Here is a 20,302-nt window from a genome sequence, read left to right on the forward strand (position 1 = left end):
ATGGCGCAGAGTGTTCTTACATCAGCTCCTGGGTGATCTCAGTATTCTCCCAGTGTGTGTGTGCGTGTGTGTGTGTGTGTTGACGCATATTCTCTTCAGAACTCACGGTAAGGTGGCAGCTCCCAGATGTGGTTGTCTGTCATCAGAGGCTTTTGTCGCCAGATGCGTAAAAACTGAGTAAAAGTAAACAGTTTAACTTTGACACATCATTAAAAACAGTCTGGCAGAAACATCTACGCATGATTTGTTGGACATTTTAAACGTATAGATGTCACAAACAGAGCCGAAGATGTCGCACAGACTCCGTCTGTAGCGTCTCTGAATTAAATCTGTTGAGGATTACAACTCCGGAGCTGCGGCTCAATATGCTGCCTTATATTGCTGTGCGATATTAAACTTGAGCTTTTTTTGTTTGCATTAGCAACATGCGCATATTTCCTCCCGGAGTCTTTCTGACGTCCTCGACGACCGTCTGGTGAAAACAGACAATTTACAAACAGGAAATGGCCATCGTCGGGCCGCAAAAACAAAGAGAAAGCGCGACAGTTTTGTCGCAAGTGTTGCTGCTTCAACGCATTTTAGCGAGCTAACGAACTGGCTAAGTCACAAATGTTCTTGTCACGCTGCTCGATTTTTGACACGTTTTATTTAGCTTGCTTAGACACAAACACACACGCACGCATTTTTAAACTTTGGCGGGTCAGTTTGTTAACCCTAACCCCTTTGTTAGGGTCTCATTTTCCGTGTATGAATCCTCTCTGAAGCTAATTTTTCCTGGTCTTGAATAGGATTTTCTCTATTAGATTATACACGTGCTGACATTAAGTTTTATTATTATTATTTGGGAGATCGCATCCATAAGGCCATTAAGAGGCTGGAATCTCATCCGCCTGCCTGTGTTATGTTTATGTCGTTACAATAACAAAGCCAACGATGCTAATGGAAGAGAGGAAAACAGCGTCAGGATGGAGATGGAACCACTAACGCTTTAATGGTTGACCATCGGCTGACACGCTGTTTGTGCCGCTTTGTTACATTTGAAAATGAGGTTTTTACATAAAGTTAAGTGTGTTGTTTAACTGGTTACTGGGGATGTATTTTGTTTACTGGAGAGTCTAAAAAGCTCTTTTAAAAAAAGAAAAAGAAAAGAAAACCGATTTTCTTGTGCTGAATGTGGTTTTGCGTCTGAACTTTAGGGACAAAAACCGTCCTCTTTTCAGGCTCTGCTTTGTTTCGGCCTGTTTGCGTTCGTGCCAGAGAGGCACATTCGGACGTCCTCGTAAAAACAGCGACTGTTTGAAGCCTGAGCTGCTTCTGCAGCAGATTACAGCTGTATGAATCCAAACAGTCGCTCCGTGGTTCGGAAATAAATCACTTCTTTCCTTATTTGTATGCAAATTTACCACCAGGGTTCAGAATCCAATCAGATTATGTCCTCTGGATGGAGAACACACACTTGTGAGGACGTGGGCGAAAAGGGACGACTTGTTCTGCTTCGGAGATGACCAAAGGGAGCGGAAGATTCATAAATGTATGTTTAACGCGCATCTCAAGGTTTCCCCTTAAGCTCCTCCTCCTCTTCCTCCTACTTTCAAGCATTCCTGAGCAAATTTTTCCGTTTTTTCCTTTAGGTTGATCGTGTCCAGAGTGATTCTGAGCTGAAGAGGAAACACCGAGAATTGGGAAGTGAGACGGCAAATGGAGGAAAGGAAAAAGAGCCGGAGGAAGAAAGAGAAAGGCCGGAAAAAGTAGGAGGAGGCATCGGGACGATGGTAGGTAGCCTTGGATAGCACAGGTGTGAGTTTCAGAAGGTTAACCCCCCCCCCAACCGGTGCAGGTGGAACCTTCCTCAGTGAGCGTGCACGTGTCGTCTCCTTTACAGACGGTGAGTCAGCCTGGATCACCTCACTCTCTCTCTTTGGTTGAGACGGGCGATCCTGCCTTTATGTAGACATCATTACCAATGACTCATCCTGATATCATCATCATCTTAATCATGATGATGATCATCATCATCATCACCATCTTCTTCATCTCCTACAACAGAAGCATCAGCCACCAGCATCAACACCACACAATTACTTCACCTCTTACTTAAAAATCATAGACAAATGCAGATAAACGGCTCAGGTCTGCATCCTCGTCTCTGATTGGTCCATTTCCCGCCTGAATTAGCGCCAGGAAGTGATCGGATCGGCGGCCCTCGGCCCTGGAAAAGCTCGGTAAATCTGAGCGTGCATCATCAGCCGGCAAAGGTGCCACAGCTGACTCACTGGTCGCAGTCGGGAAGCGGATCTGCGACGTGAACGTGCTGCAGAGTCATCACACGGATTGAATTTTACTGTAAAGAGACGTCTCGGGGGAGGGGCGGGGGGGGGGGGGGGGGGGGGTAGGGGGGAGGTGTTCCCCTCCCCCACGAGACGCCTCTGGGAGGCTTCAGCGAGGTTCTGACAGACGGGAACGTTGGATCAGTGCAGGTCTGGACACCAGAAAAGGCTGAATCACTGGAGCGTGTCTGTGGGCCAGGAACACACACACACACACACACGCACACACACACGCACACACACACACACGAGAATGCAGTATTTTCATCTCCGTTCATGCTACATGCAGCTACATGAACGTGTTGGAGTGCAGATGAGCCTAGAACAGCTGATCGGCAGGGAAGAACCAGTGTGACGTCATTTCCTGAATCTACTTCCTGCTTAATACAGCTCTCTACTAATGTCTTTTTACACACTGTTTTACACACACACACACACACACTCACACAGCTGATTCATCATTATTCTGACACATGGTTTGAGTGTGTGATGGTGGGAAACGTAGCGCCACCTATTGAGCTCCGTGTTTACAGCAGCAGCCTCCCTTTGTTTATTCATCTCATCCTTGTTTGGAGATGCTGAGAGGAAAATCTCTGGAAAGTGATGAGAGAGAGAAGGAGAGAGCGAGAGAGAGAGATGCAGAAAGCAGACAGAGGGGCGGTGGGGGGCGGGTGGGATGGGATGGGGGGGTGTCAGGATAAAACCAACTGTGCTGTCTAATTGCTGTAAAATAGGCAGTAAGCTTCTCTTCCCACTCTTAACATTGTTAATATGCTGTTAGCCTCTTTTTCTCCTCACTGCCTGTCCCCTGACACACACACACACACACACACACACACACACAATTACTGTGCCATTGTGTGTGTGGTGGTGGTGGGGGGCAGTATTAGCAGCTGGGGGTTTAAAGAAGCTCAAGTTTGCACTGTTGAGTGGTGATTGCTGCTTCCCTTAGTCCCCCCCCCCCCCCCCCTTCCTTTAACAGCTGTAAGAATTGGGTCCATTAGTGTCACCTTTAAAAGTCACATGACATCATGGAAAAGCTGCCATTTCTGCGTTCATCCAGTTTCTGAAATAGCACAAATCTATTAATAGAGCTGAGACGGTGGAGAAGAGCCCGGAACAGTAACAGCTGCTCTGACTCTTGATTATTGCTGTGCTTTTAATTTGAAAAACAGGAGGAGACAGGACGCGTGTCGGGGACCTGCAACCATCGATCACCGACTGATGAAAAGCAGCGAGGAAGCTAAATGCTGACCAGCAAGCTTCCGTGTGCTTCCCAGCGTTCCCTGACAGGGTAAAACCACCCAGCATAGAGATGTAATTTCATGGTTCACGGTTTGGAAAGGCAATAACAAGAGCACAATCTGGCAACTTTATTGTCCAGTTTCCTGTGTGATCTACTTCACCACTCTTTACTCTACATTAACCTTTACACGCAGGAATACGGAAGGGTAAACATGTCGTCTACCGACTTTTTATAATAGAATCAAGATAGGACGAGGAGGCTTATTTACCCTGTTGTAGCCTTTTCACAGACTCACACGGAACGATGGGTGTTTACTCCACCTGAGCCTTTTCAGGAACGCAGAGGATTAAAGAGGTTCATCTGAAAGCTGCAAAAAGTCACAAGTTGTTGGGGTGCACCCGCTGTTTTTGAAACGTTCCATGAAAGATACTGAAAGGGCAGAAACTCTCCCTCCTTTAGCCTCAACATGAACACATAGAGGACGAACATTGAATATTTGCCATGCTTTTACTCCACGGAGGGAGGTAAATGTCACCCACACCTCCAGAGCCTTGACACACGGACATGCTGAGGAACATGGAGAGGCAGAGCGGCGTTCTCTCAATGAAACAGCGCTCTTCTCAAACACATGTAATGACATGATCTCCACACAGGCACAGCAACAGCTCTCTCCCTTCCATTACCCTCCCTGCACAGAGCGATACTACAAGTATTTAATCACCATTAATCCCTTTCTGGATTACATCTCATCTCAGACCACTATTGCGATGCTGGGAGCCTAAACCACAGCCCCTTGGCTGCCTCCCCCCCCTTCTCTTCCTCTTCTCCAGCTTGAAGTCACTTCGTCTCCATCTTCACGGCTTCATCGTGAGCGGCAACAAAAAGCCTCCTTCCTCCCCATCAGGGAGCTATTTCAGATCTGACTCCCAGGCCCGGGCAGACTCCTCCGGGGAGACGCCTGTTGTTGTGTAACCGGCTGTCGCTGCCGTGTGTAGGTGTAAGAGGCTGCGGCGCGGCGCTGCTCTGCCTGAATACATGAATATTCGACAGCGGGCTGAAATGGCCGGGCTAGATTGGCTTTAAAGGCTGCCATGAATGGAGGGAAGGGTGGAGGAAGGCATTAATGGTGCCGGCAGGAAGCTGAGAGATGCTTTTCAGAATGAAGAGCGGGGTTGCATCCTTAGCCCGCCAGCTCTGCCCCTCACCTGCAGCTTGAGCTTTACCTCCTCGAGTGAGGATGATTGAGCAAAAAGCATTAAGACTTTTTTTGGGAGGGGGGGGGTGGATTTTCTATTCGTTTATTGTAGAAAAAGACTTTTATTATGACTGATGTCCTTCTTACGGGTCATGGTCATGTGACACAACAGGTTTGACGCCTGATTATCTAGAAGCCATTAAGATGCTGAAGACTCTGAGGGACATGGACCAAGATAAAACGGGGGTTGGAGGGGGACAATGGGAGTGTTGTGGTCCACACCCCCACGGTCTGACGTCTGTCAGTACTGTACACTGGGTGACTTCTGGGTTCATCTGTTGGATCTCAGCTAACTTCTAGCTCCCCCCCCCAACAGTCCAGCAGTGTTCGGAATCCGCTGACTCCCATGTTTTTACGCCATTCTGGTGTTGAGATAAGCGCGCAGCCTCGCAGCACCTCTGATCCTTCAGCACGTCTTCGCTCATTATCTCTGCGTGCACATCCTGAGCGAAGCATCGTGGGACTCAAAACGGGCACGTGCGCTCCGCCGAGGGTTCCTGCACAAGCGGCTCCCGCGTCTGCAGAGATGTGCCTACACCTCAAACAAAGCCCGAACAAAGCAATCAAAACACCATTTCTTAAGCCAGCTGGTAGAAACCGTCTCATCGGCGCCGCGCTCGCCGCCCCCTCCCAACTGCCCCCCCACCATCTCACAACTGCATCAGAAATCTTATTCACAGTTTGCTTTCAGTGATCTGAATGAAGATAAATGGAATGTTTGGCTGGTCGTTGAAGCGGTGGGGTTGAGTAGGCGGCCGCCGTGCCCCCCCCCCACCCCCCGACGCCGCCGTGCCGGTGATTTGCCGCCATTTGGCCGAGGCCGAGGCAGCTATTTTGGTGGAATTATGGGGGTATTGATTGCAGAAATAAGAGCAGTTTTACAGCGAGCAGCAGACCAGGACCAGAGGCTGGATGAGGAGAAGAGGATCGCCACTTTATTAGCCAACAGTGTGTTAGCCATTCCTCCTCCTCCTCCTCCTCTTCCTCCTCCTCCTCCTCCTCCTCTTCCTCCTCCTCCTCTTCCTCCTCCTCCTCCTCATCCTCCTTTTGTCTTTTACCATCCTCTCCTCCATCTCTTCCTGACCGCAGTGTCTTTGCTCACATCATTATAGTCTGTCTTCACCTCCTTCAGATTACTTTAGGAGCCTGGAGACATCAGCCCTCTTTCTTCCTCTTTCACTCCTTCCCTCTTTTTCTCCTCACCTCTATTACTAAAACCCCCGAAGCTGCAATTCCAGGAACATTACCAAAAGGGATAAAAAAAAGTCAACCCAGTCCATGTTCTAATCCTCAGATGCCGATATCTCCGGTGATGGAATTAAAACGGTTCATAATCCGAAATTACGGAATCTGAGGCTAATACTGAACCATCAGATCTGAGCACAAGTATTCCATCTTCTGCTTGTTACTCCTCTCTCCATCCTTCCCATCCTTCAACACCTTCACCTTTGCTACTTTAAGCTCATTTTACGTCATCAGTTGGACGGATTTGGCATCGTTGTGGGGCCGCAATCATTGTTGCACAATAAACGCTCATTTTAGATGGTTTATTTAAATAATGGGATGGGATACACATCAAAGGGAACCTAATCTTGTTCATTTCTGTAATTCTGACTGTAACAGATGCCGTGTGAATAAAGAGCAGATTTAGAGCAGATTTCTTTACACATCTATATTTTTATACTGATTATGTTGAATTGGTGTAATGGAAAATTAATCTAACAGCAGTGTGATAAATAACAAAGTAATAAATAGACTGAACTTAATAGTTGACACTAACAATGCTGATGGAGATGCCGTGTTCACCAGTATGGTTGGTTTTGACTGGGAGGATTGGGAGGAGCGCTTCAGGCAACAGGGAGGAGGATTCTCCATCACTGTCGGAAGATGAAACCTAATTGTCTGCATGTTCCCAGGTATTGCGTAACGCGCGGGGAGAGAGCCGCAGTAATTAGCCCATTAACCCTAATGTGTCTGAATCATCTGGGCAGAGAAAGAGCGGCGGGTGTCAGCAGCGCTGCGCCGAGCCTCAGCTGCACGACCCGCACGTCAGACATCATCAGCATGATCAGCTCCATCGATCGTCCGGGAAGCTTCCTGAAGACTCGGGCGTTTACGCCATGGCCAAGCGCCGGACAAATTAAAAACCACCGAGAGCTCGCCAGCAGCTACAACGACAGCAGTGAAACCCACTTCCTGCTTTAGCAGAGCCGCGAGTTAGCGCATTAAAAATCTGCCAATGCTGATTTGACCCTTTCATCGTATCTGCCCATCACACACATAGAAATGTTTTGTAACCATGGTGACCACGCTGATGTTTGTACGACACACCTGTACATAAATCCTGCCTAAACCTCGGGGAGGGGTCAAAAGAGGCTTTTCAGGCACCAGTCCTGGCGTCTGGGCCTTCCTACCAGTGTGAACCAGAAGGGTGGTCCAGGCATCGCTTTGTTAGATGCTAAGCTACATCTCTGCGGGAGTTAAAAGGTTTCGCTGCTAGCTTAGCTTTAGCTTAGCTTTCTCAGGCAGCTGCAGAGGAGACAGTTGCAAACATTTTCCTTTTAAGAGTGGTTGTGCTCTAACCCCCCCCCCCTTTAATATTACACTTATATGTCCGACCTCGAGTAATGTGCTTTACCCATTTCCTCTCAGTCTGGGTGTGTCCATCCATCCGTCGGGGGGGGGCTGGTATGGTCAGGGGGGATCCCTCCACTCCGCTCCCTCCAGGCCGCTCCCTCCCACATCACCCCCACACTTCCCCCCACACCCCTCCTTACTGAAAATGCACTTTTAAAGCACCTTAATTGCATTGGTGTGATAACCCCGTGGGCCCGAGACAGGAAGCCTGGTCATATAGAGGTTTAAGGGGCTGGATGAGTGGAGTAAGTCTGCGCTGAGGAGGAGGAGGAAGGAGAGGAGGAGGAAGAGGAAGAGGAGGAAGGAGAGGAGGAGAGGAGGCTTTTTGCATCAAATCAATGGAGCATCCAGAGGCTAATGCAGCTCTGGGCAACTCCTCAGGAAGCATTAAGACTATTAGTGCAGGTCTGGCAGGACGTGCACGTGCTCGCAAACACACGTGAACCGTGTAGTCTCCACACACACACACACACACACACACACACTCACACTCTCTCACCATCAGCATGTGTGAACGCTGCATTTTAACTGCTATATTTTAAGGTCAAAGCTACAAATTTACACTGAAAAAAAGAAGAAAAACAACCAACCGAATCTTCTACAGCTAAAACTCTTCATTTTGTTTGTTTTTTAAATCGGGAGGACATGAAAGATCTCAGACTGAATCTGCTGAGTAACTCAAACGGGCAGCCACAGCAACACTGATGGAATCGTCCTCCCGAAGAGGATCGTGGCTGTTCCAAGCTGCGGCCGGTGGCGAGCGCCCGAGGGAGCGTCCACGGCGGCTGTGTGAAGAGTGCAGGGGGGGTTTGATGTCTGAGCCCCCCCATGTGGGCGGATGCTTGTTCGCTTGTCATCCCTCCACTGAATCACAGCCTGATACACGCAGCTTTGCTGGCTTGACAAATTCAGCAGATCTGAAGCAAATGGACGTGTTTGGAGGGTCCAGCAGAGAAAAAGAAAGATCCGAATTAAAGCCCCGTCCAGCCGAGACCCGTTAGCAGCCACTTTAGGACAAAATGGAGGATTGTAGATCCTGTTGTTAAGCTGCATCTGCGGGAATATTTGGCTGTTTTAGCCAACGTGAAAAGACAAAAAGGCCGATTCCGTCCTGTGGTTTTGAATCAGTTTGTCATCAATAATTATCAGGACGATGCTCTCGTTTCCCCTGATGTGTTAAAGTGTGTAAAAGATGGGAGAAAGAATGGAGGAAAACAGCGGTAGGAAGGAGGATCATCTCACAATCGTGCAGAAAGGGGAATAACAGACACAACCTGAAGCTTCTTCTCTCCAAACTGTCAAATTTTAACTGCTTGGCTAAACTTGAGTTTGAATCGACATTTTAATCGACTCCAGGTGTTGCAAGGCTACATTAGATTCAGGGATTTTCTGCTCTTTGTGCGGTGTGGACACACCTGATCTAACTGGCCTTTACTCCAGGTCGCCCTCATTGGCTGGTGAGAACTAGTGACTAGTGAGGATGAAAAAAGAAAAGAGTGTGAAAGCAAGACGACGAGAGAATCCAATTATAGTCCAGTCAGCATGATGAACGATTATTGAAATGCGGATGTGTTCACTTTTCTTTTGCCCGTCTGTTTCAACACACTTCTCTCTCGGATGTTCCTGCAGGTAATTCAATCATGTCTGAAATATAACAGAGAATGTCTTCTTCCTCTTTTCCAGGAATCCCTGAACGAGGGATTTTCCTTTCAGCTGATTAGCTGGTCAGCTATCCATCACATTCTGTGATGTTGTAATGTTACACGTGTTTGAACCACGACCAAACATGTTTTACACATATGACCGATGGCTTGTTGCTCAGTGGGGTGAAGCTAATAACAGCCTCCACAACAGCAACAAATGATAGCATTGCTAACAGCTTTGAAGCATCGTTTTCTATCATTTTGAGACTTGAAATAATTATTTTGCCATTTTGGGAGACTAAACCTTTGAACACTTTAGCGTCATTTGTCATAAGAGTTTATGTGCTCCTGAGAAATGATGTAAGAAGGAGGTGAAGGAGGTAAATGAAGCCATCTTCAGAAACACAATTACTGCTTTACCTCCTCAAACCCCCAGAAAGCTGCTCAAGTCTGCTGTGACCACAGCAGGGGGGCGTGGTGGGCTGGACGTGGGCTGTTCTCCCGTTGCAGTCGATGTCATCAGCACTGAGCGCCCCATCTTCATCAAAGGAAAGGAAAAGATCAAAGATACCTTTAACCCGAGGCAGCGATAAGATCTGACTTTACAACATTTTTTGCTCACTTCTGTTGTTCTCACTTTACAGATTTTCTTGTCAAAGCCGTCCGTCTCCTCTGAGGAGGCTCAGGCTACCTGATCGGTACCTGATCCCCACTGCCGGATCTGTTCGCCAGATCCACCATTCAGCTCGCAGCGCCGTGATGACAGACGTGCGTGGAAACACCTGCTCACCTCACCCCTGGAATAAAAGATCAAACTGAGAGCTGACAGTTGATGTCCTCCTGTTCCCACAGGTGGTGGAACTGGATCAGGGTCAAACTGGATCAGGTCAAACTGGATCAGGGTCAAACTGGATCAGGGTCAAACTGGATCAGGTTATACTGGATCAGGGTTAAACTGGATCAGGTCAAACTGGATCAGGTCAAACTGGATCAGGGTCAAACTGGATCAGGGTCAAACTGGATCAGGTTATACTGGATCAGGGTTAAACTGGATCAGGGTCAAATTGAATCAGGGTCAAACTGGATCAGGGTCAAACTGGATCAGGTAAAACTGGATCAGGGTCAAACTGGATCAGGGTCAAACTGGATCAGGTTATACTGGATCAGGGTTAAACTGGATCAGGTTATACTGGATCAGGGTTAAACTGGATCAGGGTCAAACTGGATCAGGGTCAAACTGGATCAGGTTATACTGGATCAGGGTTAAACTGGATCAGGGTCAAATTGAATCAGGGTCAAACTGGATCAGGGTCAAATTGGATCAGGGTCAAACTGGATCAGGTCAAACTGGATCAGGGTCAAACTGGATCAGGGTTAAACTGGATCAGGGTCAAACTGGATCAGGTTATACTGGATCAGGGTTAAACTGGATCAGGTCAAACTGGATCAGGGTCAAACTGGATCAGGTCAAACTGGATCAGGGTTAAACTGGATCAGGGTCAAACTGGATCAGGTCAAACTGGATCAGGGTCAAACTGGATCAGGGTTAAACTGGATCAGGGTCAAACTGGATCAGGTTATACTGGATCAGGGTTAAACTGGATCAGGGTTAAACTGGATCAGGTCAAACTGGATCAGGGTTAAACTGGATCAGGGTTAAACTGGATCAGGTCAAACTGGATCAGGTCAAACTGGATCAGGGTTAAACTGGATCAGGGTTAAACTGGATCAGGTCAAACTGGATCAGGGTCAAATTGAATCAGCGTCAAACTGGATCAGGGTCAAATTGAATCAGGGTCAAACTGGATCAGGTCAAACTAGATCAGGGTCAAATTGGATCAGGTTAATCTGGATCAGGTTAAACTGGATCAGGGTCAAACTGGATCAGGGTCAAACGGGATCAGGGTCAAATTGGATCAGGTCAAACTGGATCAGGTCAAACTGGATCAGGTTAAACTGGATCAGGGTCAAACTGGATCAGGTTAATCTGGATCAGGGTCAAATTGGATCAGGGGCTAACTGGATCAGGTCAAACTGGATCGTGGTGACCCTGGATGGTTCCGGCCCAGAACGTGGACACGCCCACACGACAAACAGGAAAAGCCAACCTGTAACATCCTTCATCTGACTGTCCGCCTCATTGTGTGTTTGTCCCCAGCCAACTCATCTGGTTGCTATGGTAACCCCACATATTGTGTACGTATGGAGGGTATCTCGGTGGACGGACGTGCTTTCAGCAGGTGTAAAGCTTGATCATTATCACCCAGGCGTGTCAGCGTGTGCACACCTCCCCGACATAATTTTCCCAGCATTACCCCCCCCCCCCCACACACACACACACACCCCCCCCACACCCCCATCACCCTTATGTACAGCTCTCGCCTGCTGTCGATTGTATTTGTGAGTATTTTTAGGCGTATTTTTCTCTCCGCTCTCATGACTCCGCCAGCTCGGAATTGATCTCCGTCTTCTCCGCGTCTCCTCCTTTACATCAGATTTTCTCCCTCCGTCTCTTCACTCCATAGATTTTCCTCGCCACCCTTTTACGTTCTGTTTGCAGTCTCTCCGCCTTTTTCTCCGCTTTCATATTCCCTGTACCATGTCGGAGTGGCGAGGCCTGCCATGAGCGGAATCCGTCAGTACCTGTGTGTGTGTGTGTGTGTGTGTGTGTGTGTGTGTGTGTGTGTGTGTGTGTGTGTGTGTGTGTGTGTGTACAATAGGGCCAGAAATCCTGTGGGATAGAGGCACAAACAACATCCGCAGGGTAACAAACTGTTTTTTTATTTTCCACTGGTGCTAAGATACACCACCACAGAGCGAGGGATGAAAGAAGAGAGGGAGAGAGAGAGAGAGAAAGAAAATGTTTGGGATGGAGTTAAAAATACATCCGCTCCAGATGCTTTTGATGCTTTTCTTAAATTTTCCCTGCCTTTCAAACTGCCTAATCCCACCCAGGACGGTCTCTGGATGGTTTGAGTCTCTCTTCACACATCGACACTCAGCGCAGCTGTGTCTGCATCCCCTGTGTCTTTATGTTGAAGGGAATATCCATCTGGCTGCTTGCACGTTTGGAGTAAAAATAACAGAAACGTGCCGTGAAAAGTAGTCAGAGATCATGCTGAATAAGTACCTGGCTAACGCGGTGTTGGGGGATTTCAGACACTAAATGTAATTTCTTGTGTGTTAGCACGTCCGCGGGCCTTTTCGCTCAGATGATTCTGAAGATCTAACGTGAGATCTGGTAGCCTATAGTGGCGGTGTCGCAGATGTAATGGGATATTTAGCCTCCCTCTTTACTGAATCTGTGGCGGGGGGGGGGATCTCACTTTCTGTCAGACTGGACCATTCGTCCAGTTGGAGAATTGTGCCACAGCTACCGTCTGCGCACCACTGCTGAGCCTGTGTGAAACAGATAAAAGCCAATAAAAGACACGGGCGGCGCTGCCCAACCATCCTGCTGTTTCCCCCGTCGGTGGATCGATGCAGGAAGTTGAGACAACATCTACTGGATGTGAATTTTAATGCTTTCCAACAGAAGGGAGTGCATCGTGCCACAAAGTCCGAGCTGGATAATAAAGACGGCTTTTGTGTTTGCGTCCGGCGAGGTCGTTCATTAATCTGGCTGACAGTTCTCAGCGAGCTCAGCAGCACCGTCAGTGGTGGAGAATCACAATGAGACAAATGAGGCGTCGGTCGGCCGGAGCGCTGATGCCCTCCTGACATCAGTTAACGCCTTCTGAAACAGGCCGAAAGACAAATGCCTGACAGAGGGAAGTCTGCTGGATGTCCGTTAACGGACCAGACTGTTGGTTAGCGCGTTAGCAAAATGACTTGATGTATTGCTGCAGCCTTTGCGGGATGGACAGAACCTTCAATTGAAGTTGATCTGTTTCTTTTATATATGAAATTTGATGCCTGTGATCACCATTTGGATCCGGATGGTGCTACCAATCCTTCAGTAATGAGCTGCCATCCAGGGAATCCTAACTTCCCAGCTGATATCTGGCTGGTTTTTATTTCTTCTTGTTTCTTTCTGCACCTGAGGGAACTTCCAACATTTGAATCTCTTCCAAATCGCATTTGTGCATCTCATAAATGCAGCTTTAGACTCCAGTTGTAGTTTTGGTGTCAGCAATTAACAACAGGGTGTTGTCTACATAGAAGGGGTGTTTACCCGCACAAACTCACCTACACAAGTATTTTTCTATTCTTTTTATTATTCCCTATTTGTTTTTCATTGTCCTTTGATTCTGTTGTTCATGCGAGAACGCAGCCCCCTGGCCAATGTAGGGGGGCTTTAACAAGAATTCCTTTTCCTCCTGCACATTTGTTGTTTTCAGGGTTCCTTCCTTCTTTGGCTGGAAGCATCTTCACAGCAAGCTTGGGCAAGCAGCCACCTCCCAGTTGGGCTGGGTCTTCAACACAAAATGATGACTGTGTACCTCGGCGCTGATTCTGATCTCACTCTGGTGAGGTCACCAGCGACTACACCCACAATGAGGAGAAGAACCACATTTCCCAGGGGCAGCTGGGGTGTGGAGGGGGACTGGGGGACTAATATAATATACACGTCAGGGAGTGTGAGAAAGTGATGTCGTGCACGTGTGTGCGTGTGTGAGAGAGAGAGAGAGAGAGTGTGTGTGTGTGTGTGTGTGTGTGAGAGAGAGAGAGAGAGAATGTGTAATCCACAGATACTCAAATGCCTTTTCAAACTTCCCCCAAAAGGAAGAAACAAATGTTTTCCATAATTCAAGCCTACAAGTATGACCACTTAACCATTTAACTGCGACACTTATCCTCTCTGTCCCAGTGTAACCAGTCCATTACACCACCGTTCTTTACACGTTAGACTGTATCAGCATCAGTAAATAAATGATGTAACCTGTCTGCACCATATTTACTGTGATAAACAGGCTGTACAAGTCATTGGTGTTGCTTTTGCTTTCATTCTGACGCCCTTTTTAGTCGCTGTGCGCCTTATTCTGTGCTCTTGTTGTTCTGAGATTTTCAACCTTGGCGTTCGACATGATTTTATCAACATCTGAGGTTGGTTTCCCTGGAAAAAACACACGACTGGCACCGTCACGGGTTCATGCACCTCCCACATTGATGATCTGGAATGGGAATAACTATCGATCGGGCTTAAGAACGCAGTGACAATGTTGAATAATTCAGCCACAGAGCAGAGCGGAGCGCTCCTCCGTGAACGGCTGATCCATCAGCATTTAGGAGCCCAAAACCACAGCAAAGCACGTATCATGTGTGTGTGCGTGCGTGCGCGCGCGTGCTCGGTAACCTACAGAAGGTCTGGTTTGCCTGAGGGAGTTACACACAGATCGGTGTGAAAGATGTGGGGGTGGCACTGCTGCACAGCCTGAGAGGACGCACTGTCTGAGGTCTGAGAGGGACACACAGATGCACATGCAGACAGACTGACAGAGAGAGAGAGAGAGAGAGGGGGAGGGACAGGGAGAGAGAGAGATAAGCGCCTTCAGAGGGTGGGAAAGATAACGACAGATAGGGAAAGCAGCAGCACGGAAGCTGAAAGTGAGCAAGCGAGACAGACACAGGAAGAGAAAGAGATAGATAGAGGAGGCCGAATTTCATAAATTAGATCAGCCGCCTTGCTGGTTTCCTAGCAACCCAGACAAGATGAGCCTGGTCTGGCCTGGTCTGTGCTCCAGAGTAAAGGTCTGTCTCCTGCCACGGTGGGCCAGGACCTTTGGAATAATAATCTGGGAATTTCAAGCAAAGCAAAAGCAGTCATGAGAAAATAAAGAACTTGTGATGAAGTCGAGCCTGTGGGAGAGCGAGAGAGACCAAATGCTGCAGCAGCATCCATGAATGTAATCTTATTTTTAATAACATTCAGTACAACTTGTAAAAAAAAAAAAAAATCATTGTTTCTTAATGAAAGTAATAAAATCTTCTTTCTGTATCTTAGAAGCCTCTTTTACAGCCACCCTGCTCGTTTCTCTCAGCTGAGGAAGATGAAACGGTGTAAAAAAAAAAAGCATTTTTAATATATTTGCTTCACTTTTCTGCACTTCTTCTTCCTGTCACCTCGTGAAAAATCCTTTTAGTACTTTCAGAATGTTTTTTTAAGGTGAGAATCTGAGCAGGATGGCGTGGACACGATGGTTAAACTGGGACACTGGGCATGACCAGAAGGACCCCCCAACCTCCTCACCAGCACATGAGCGCCCTCTAGCGTCATGGATGAGACGATGAGTGGGGACGCCATCGATTCTTCTACCTTCATTAAAATACCACAGAAAGAGAGGCTGATATACGTGTGTGTGTGTGTGTGTGTGTGTGTGTGTGTGTGTGTGTGTGTGTGTGTGTGTAGGTAAAATAGGTTAAAGCAGCCCTCAGGAAAATAATGTATAAGAATTCCCAATTATGTTTAGATTTGGTGACAATATACTGTGATTATTGGCTAGTTACTAACAATAAATACAATAGAAGATCCATTGCTTTTATGAATTCCAACATGAAAATCATATCAAAAAGATGCAGTTACTCTTGATTCAAGAGAGATAAAAAACTACAATAAAAATACAATAAGTGCAAAATATGTTAAAAAAATCACAGATTTTACCCCCCAAAATTTTATTATAAAAAGGTAAATATACTTCTCAAAATGTAAAAGGAATGAAGTTTTTAAATATATTCACCTCTAAATATAATCTGCTCAGAAACTACAAAAACACTGTCTGAGCTGGTCGAAAAATAAGTTGGAGCTAAAACAGGACCCTGTGGAACACCCCCACCAACAGAGAGAACCCTTAGAATTAGACATTTATTTTGTTAGACATTTATTATTTACATTTATGATCAGCTCTAATATTATTGTTTTTAAGCACACACACCTGAGTTCATCCTGTAATGTTTTAATATAAATTAGCTGAAAGTTGTGAGCACCACCAGAGGTAGAGAATTGTGAGACAGAGCCTTTGCACAGGCACAGGTGTCAATGAATGCCCTGAAATGTTATAAGTGTAATCAGCCACGCGGCTTCTATAGGAGCAGCCCTTTTCCTGCAGAGTATAATGCAAAACTGACATGAGATTTGAGTTCTATTAGAAACAGTGAGAAAAGTCCTCAACTGAAAATAAATATTTCAAAAATAAAAAAGGGTCATTCGTGCATGCGACTCCTTCTATTTAATGGGACAGGGGTCATATTATATCCTCAGTCGTTTGACTGCACATGGTTTCTTTTAAATAACCAAAGGTTAAAAGGTCACGAGATTTTTTTTTTAAAAGTCGCATTTGTAGATATGAATGCAATAATACTATATGGGTATGAATAATATTCTCCTCCACAGTAAATCTAGTGTGTAGAGGTGGTCAGGTGGGGGGAATATGATTAATACTGTATTTAATAAGAATAATACAGCGACAGCGACGACGTTTTACCTGCAGGTGAGTCAAAATGCAGGACAAAACAAAAGAGAAGTGACGTGAGAAAGAGTCTGCAGCAGCACTTCCTGTTTCTCTGTGTCAATCAACAGAATCTTTTCTCATCTGTCCAGGCACCATCCGTCAGGAAGAGAACGATATAGTAAAAACAGGCATCTACGAGCATCTCTAGCTCTCTTCAGAGTCTCTTGTCCTGCCTGTTCCTGAGGGGGGGGCTCCTGGGATCCATATTTTAGTTCAGAGATGGGTAAGTGGACTGGTTTCAGCCCACTTTGTCACACGCTCTCAGAACCCTGTGGTTGAAGTCGTCCGGCTGGTCAGCGTAGACGTAATGTCCCGCCCCGCGGATGGTCTGCAGAGAGCGTCCAGAGGAGGACGTTTAAAAGGCGTAGAAACAAAGGACTAAATAACAATAAAATAAACACGTTGCACTATATTTACACTATATGGGCTGGAATCACGTCTAGACTGACGCAGCTATTTTGGTCACATGATATCACTTCAGAGTCAGATGTTTCATCAGGACGGATTCAGACGGACAGCAACAAATATTAAACTGTTTACCGCCCAAATATTTCAGCAGGTTCGGCCACGTCCCGGTCAGACAGACAGCGTCTGTTGACAGTCGATGTTCTGGGTCCAAACACTCATTTAAACCCCAACCCAGCACACTCTCCAGGGTTGCTTCAGAACAAGAAAGAGCTCAAATGATCTTACTATGATGTCCACGGGACGCTCTGGTGTCAGCTCTCTGATGGCGGCCCCTGAGTTGCTGTCCACGCTGGATCGGGACCCGTAGACGGCGGTGATGGGGATGTGAGGCTGCAGCTGGTCCATCCTCTGGCTCATCGGCCTCTTGGCCCAGCCGTAGGGAACGGTCATGTTCCTAAAGGCCGTCTCGCCACTGCAACGAGACGGAAGAGCATTCAAGTTGACTGAGAAAGAACAAGTCAGGGACTCATAAAGGGGAAAAAAACTTGTATTTTTAAAAAAGACTAAATGGCGAAGGGCTGGGGTGACGTGGTGAGCTGTACGAGGACAGCGGGCAGACCTGGGACTCTGCGCGTTCATGTGGTAGATGTACTCTGGCACAGTGTTGTCAACGAACATGGACGAGAACTTCTTCTTGAAGTCGGGTCTCAGTATCTGGACCAGAGCTGGACCTACAGGGACCACAAAGAGCATCAAAAAAGGCTGTCTGCTGCAGTAAATTTGATCCCAACAAACTATAATCCAGAATCTTAGTCGCTCGTCCATACCATATATGGCATTAGTATTAGCACGGCTGCTATGACAACCAGAGCCTTCTTGTCCTGTAGCATCTGTCTACCATCACAGAGATTTAATTTACTGTGATTATTTAAAAAAAATGTTTTATCTAATAATAACTCGGGATGACTCCAGCCTTACCCAGAGGTCCGAGTAGTCTCAGACCAGCCAGGGGGTTGAAGGGGGTAAACATGGCTCCAAGAGCTTTGATCCAGACTGGGATGGGTCGGTCTTCCTCCGCTGTGTCTGGGCGCTCGAGAAACCCCCAAGGCTCCACCAACACCATGTGCTTCACTCTGTAGGACAAAATCAGCCGTTCTGATGATCTGACCGAGTATCAATAATCACAATTCGAATGGAAAGATGAAAACAAACACATCAAATCACCGTCTAGTGACGTGAAATACTGAAAACCATGAGTGTAAATTCCTGAGAATTCTATTTCCTGTAAGGCTTCTGGGATCAATCATTAAACTGGTGTTAAACAAACCCACAGGTTAATCAAACATGTTCAAAAGGAAGGAACAGAGAAGACATTTGCATGTCAGTTGAAATTAGGATATACAGTATGTCCCAAAGAAGGAACTCTGTGTTTATTGTGATAAGAATAAGAGGACTGGAATAGGGAGCTTTCAGCATTAGCAATGAAGGACTGAGGATGTTTCATCTGGCGTGCCTCGGGGACTGTAGGGTGGAGGCTGGAAATGCAGCGATGGGGGGAGAAGATTGTGGGGAGATAGGGAGGCATAGGAGGAGGGAGGCTTAAAGGACGCCGCCGTTATCTCAGGTGGCCAGAATCAGTGGTTCAGGCGTGCAGTTGCTATTGGACACATGCTGCTTTACTGCTGTCATGCTAACGATAAATGAACTAGCCTCTGCTTCATCTCAGTCCACTTGAAATGATTTTAAATGTGAAGTTTCAGTGATGTCAGGAATACTGTAATCTGCCACACCTTCTTGGATATTTAATGGCGTACGACACAGCCAGGTATCCTCCCAGATTGTGACCCAGAAGTATCATGGAGTCAAGGCCCACTTTTTCCCTCCACTGCTCTATGGACTCCACAAACTGCTGCTCTGCCTCCTGCGCGTCAGTGGAGAAGTCGGGCCTGCTGCTCTGTCCGAAGCCCAGCAGGTCCAGGGCGTACACAGGACGGTCCTGAGACAAAGCGTCTAGGTTCTGAGCCCACAGGCCCACGCCGCCTCCAAACCCATGGAGCAGAACCATGGGAGTTTTGCCGGTGATGCTCTCTCTGTTGAAGTTCAGGGTCCACAGTCGGTTGTTATTGGAGATGGAGACATACTGTTTTAAAAAGGGGCTCTCAACACCTGAAGGTACAAGTCAGTAAAAAAGGATAAATCAAATATCAAGGATGAAAACATTTTTCTTCCTAGATGACTTTGGATCTTCTTACATCGCAGCATCATGTCCTCTGCAGCCTGTAGATGATTCTGTGAGGTGGGACACCACGATGGGAGCCAGCTGGGAATCCAGCACCACCTGCAGGGACAGGAGGATCAGATCGAAAATACAGTATATGAAGCATTTTTGAAAGCATAAATAGTTGGTTAGGGTCAGGGCCCAGATCTACCTTATAGTGGTGTCCACGTAGCCCCACATATTATGAACCAAACTGTGAACACCGGAAACAGACAACACCCTCTCAAGAACCCTGAAACGAGATGAAGACGTGAACATTTAGAGCGGAGATCAGCGTTCTGAAATGACCAAACACCAAGAAGGTGGCAGGATTATGACAAGTTAATTCATAACGAGGATTAATGACAAGATAATCAGTTCCTCATTGGTGTCGAAGGGATAAAACTGAGCTTTTATTGCCGCCTTTTGTGCAAGAGGTAGGAGATAAATGCTTAAAATCAAGTAAATGTTCAGAAAATAATATTTTATAGTAAATGAAAAGTTCAAGGTGTTTTGCGGAGCAGTCCAGGTGCCCCATGCTTGCGGGCCCCCGAATAAATAAATACGCCCTTGGATAACGGCGATAACAGCTAAATACAGTTTACTTTCAAATATTGGCGACACTATAGTTACACGTGTCATGTGTATATGTGTAATCCCGTGTAAAATGATATTTTTTAGGACTTAAATAAACAAATACGTTGACAGGTTGTCACTCCTTGGGTGACAACAACATGCCGGAGTTTCACGGAACGTTCCGGTGTTGCTGTAGAAGGCCAGCCAACAATTAGAGGAGAAATATTTTTATTACAAGACAAACTTTCACACAGTACAAGTCGAGGAGACACTCACCCTTCGTTTGCTGTTATAACTTGTTCGTCCATTTTTAACAACAAAATACACTTCTGGAGACACTTGCGGTCATGTGGACACAGGCAAAAATTACGTCACGTCAACGTTGTTGAAGATGTTAGGATTCTGATTGGGAACATTTCCACCGAGCGGTTCGTTCTTCCAGTGTAGCGATAGGTATCAGCGGTGCCCTGCGTGAATAAAACAAGCGCACCCTGCCGCTGTGCGC

At 46.8% G+C, this 20,302-nt stretch overlaps 1 protein-coding gene across 1 annotated transcript; it reads right to left on the reverse strand.

Moving 5' to 3' along the window:
* Positions 1-15,909: 15,909 nt before the first annotated feature.
* Positions 15,910-20,211, reverse strand: abhd5a (abhydrolase domain containing 5, lysophosphatidic acid acyltransferase a). The gene is made up of 8 exons (XM_003965883.3): positions 20,074-20,211; positions 19,394-19,474; positions 19,217-19,302; positions 18,755-19,130; positions 17,943-18,097; positions 17,584-17,695; positions 17,250-17,436; positions 15,910-16,884 (listed from the first exon to the last, which is right to left on the reverse strand). The coding sequence occupies exons 1-8, from the start codon at positions 20,103-20,105 to the stop codon at positions 16,795-16,797; spliced, it is 1,119 nt and encodes a 372-aa protein (XP_003965932.2). The 5' UTR covers positions 20,106-20,211; the 3' UTR covers positions 15,910-16,794.
* Between the last annotated feature and the right edge of the window lie 91 nt (positions 20,212-20,302).

The sequence above is a fragment of the Takifugu rubripes genome, chromosome 7 (genome assembly GCF_901000725.2).
Source record: "Takifugu rubripes chromosome 7, fTakRub1.2, whole genome shotgun sequence".
NCBI classification, from domain to species: domain Eukaryota; kingdom Metazoa; phylum Chordata; class Actinopteri; order Tetraodontiformes; family Tetraodontidae; genus Takifugu; species Takifugu rubripes.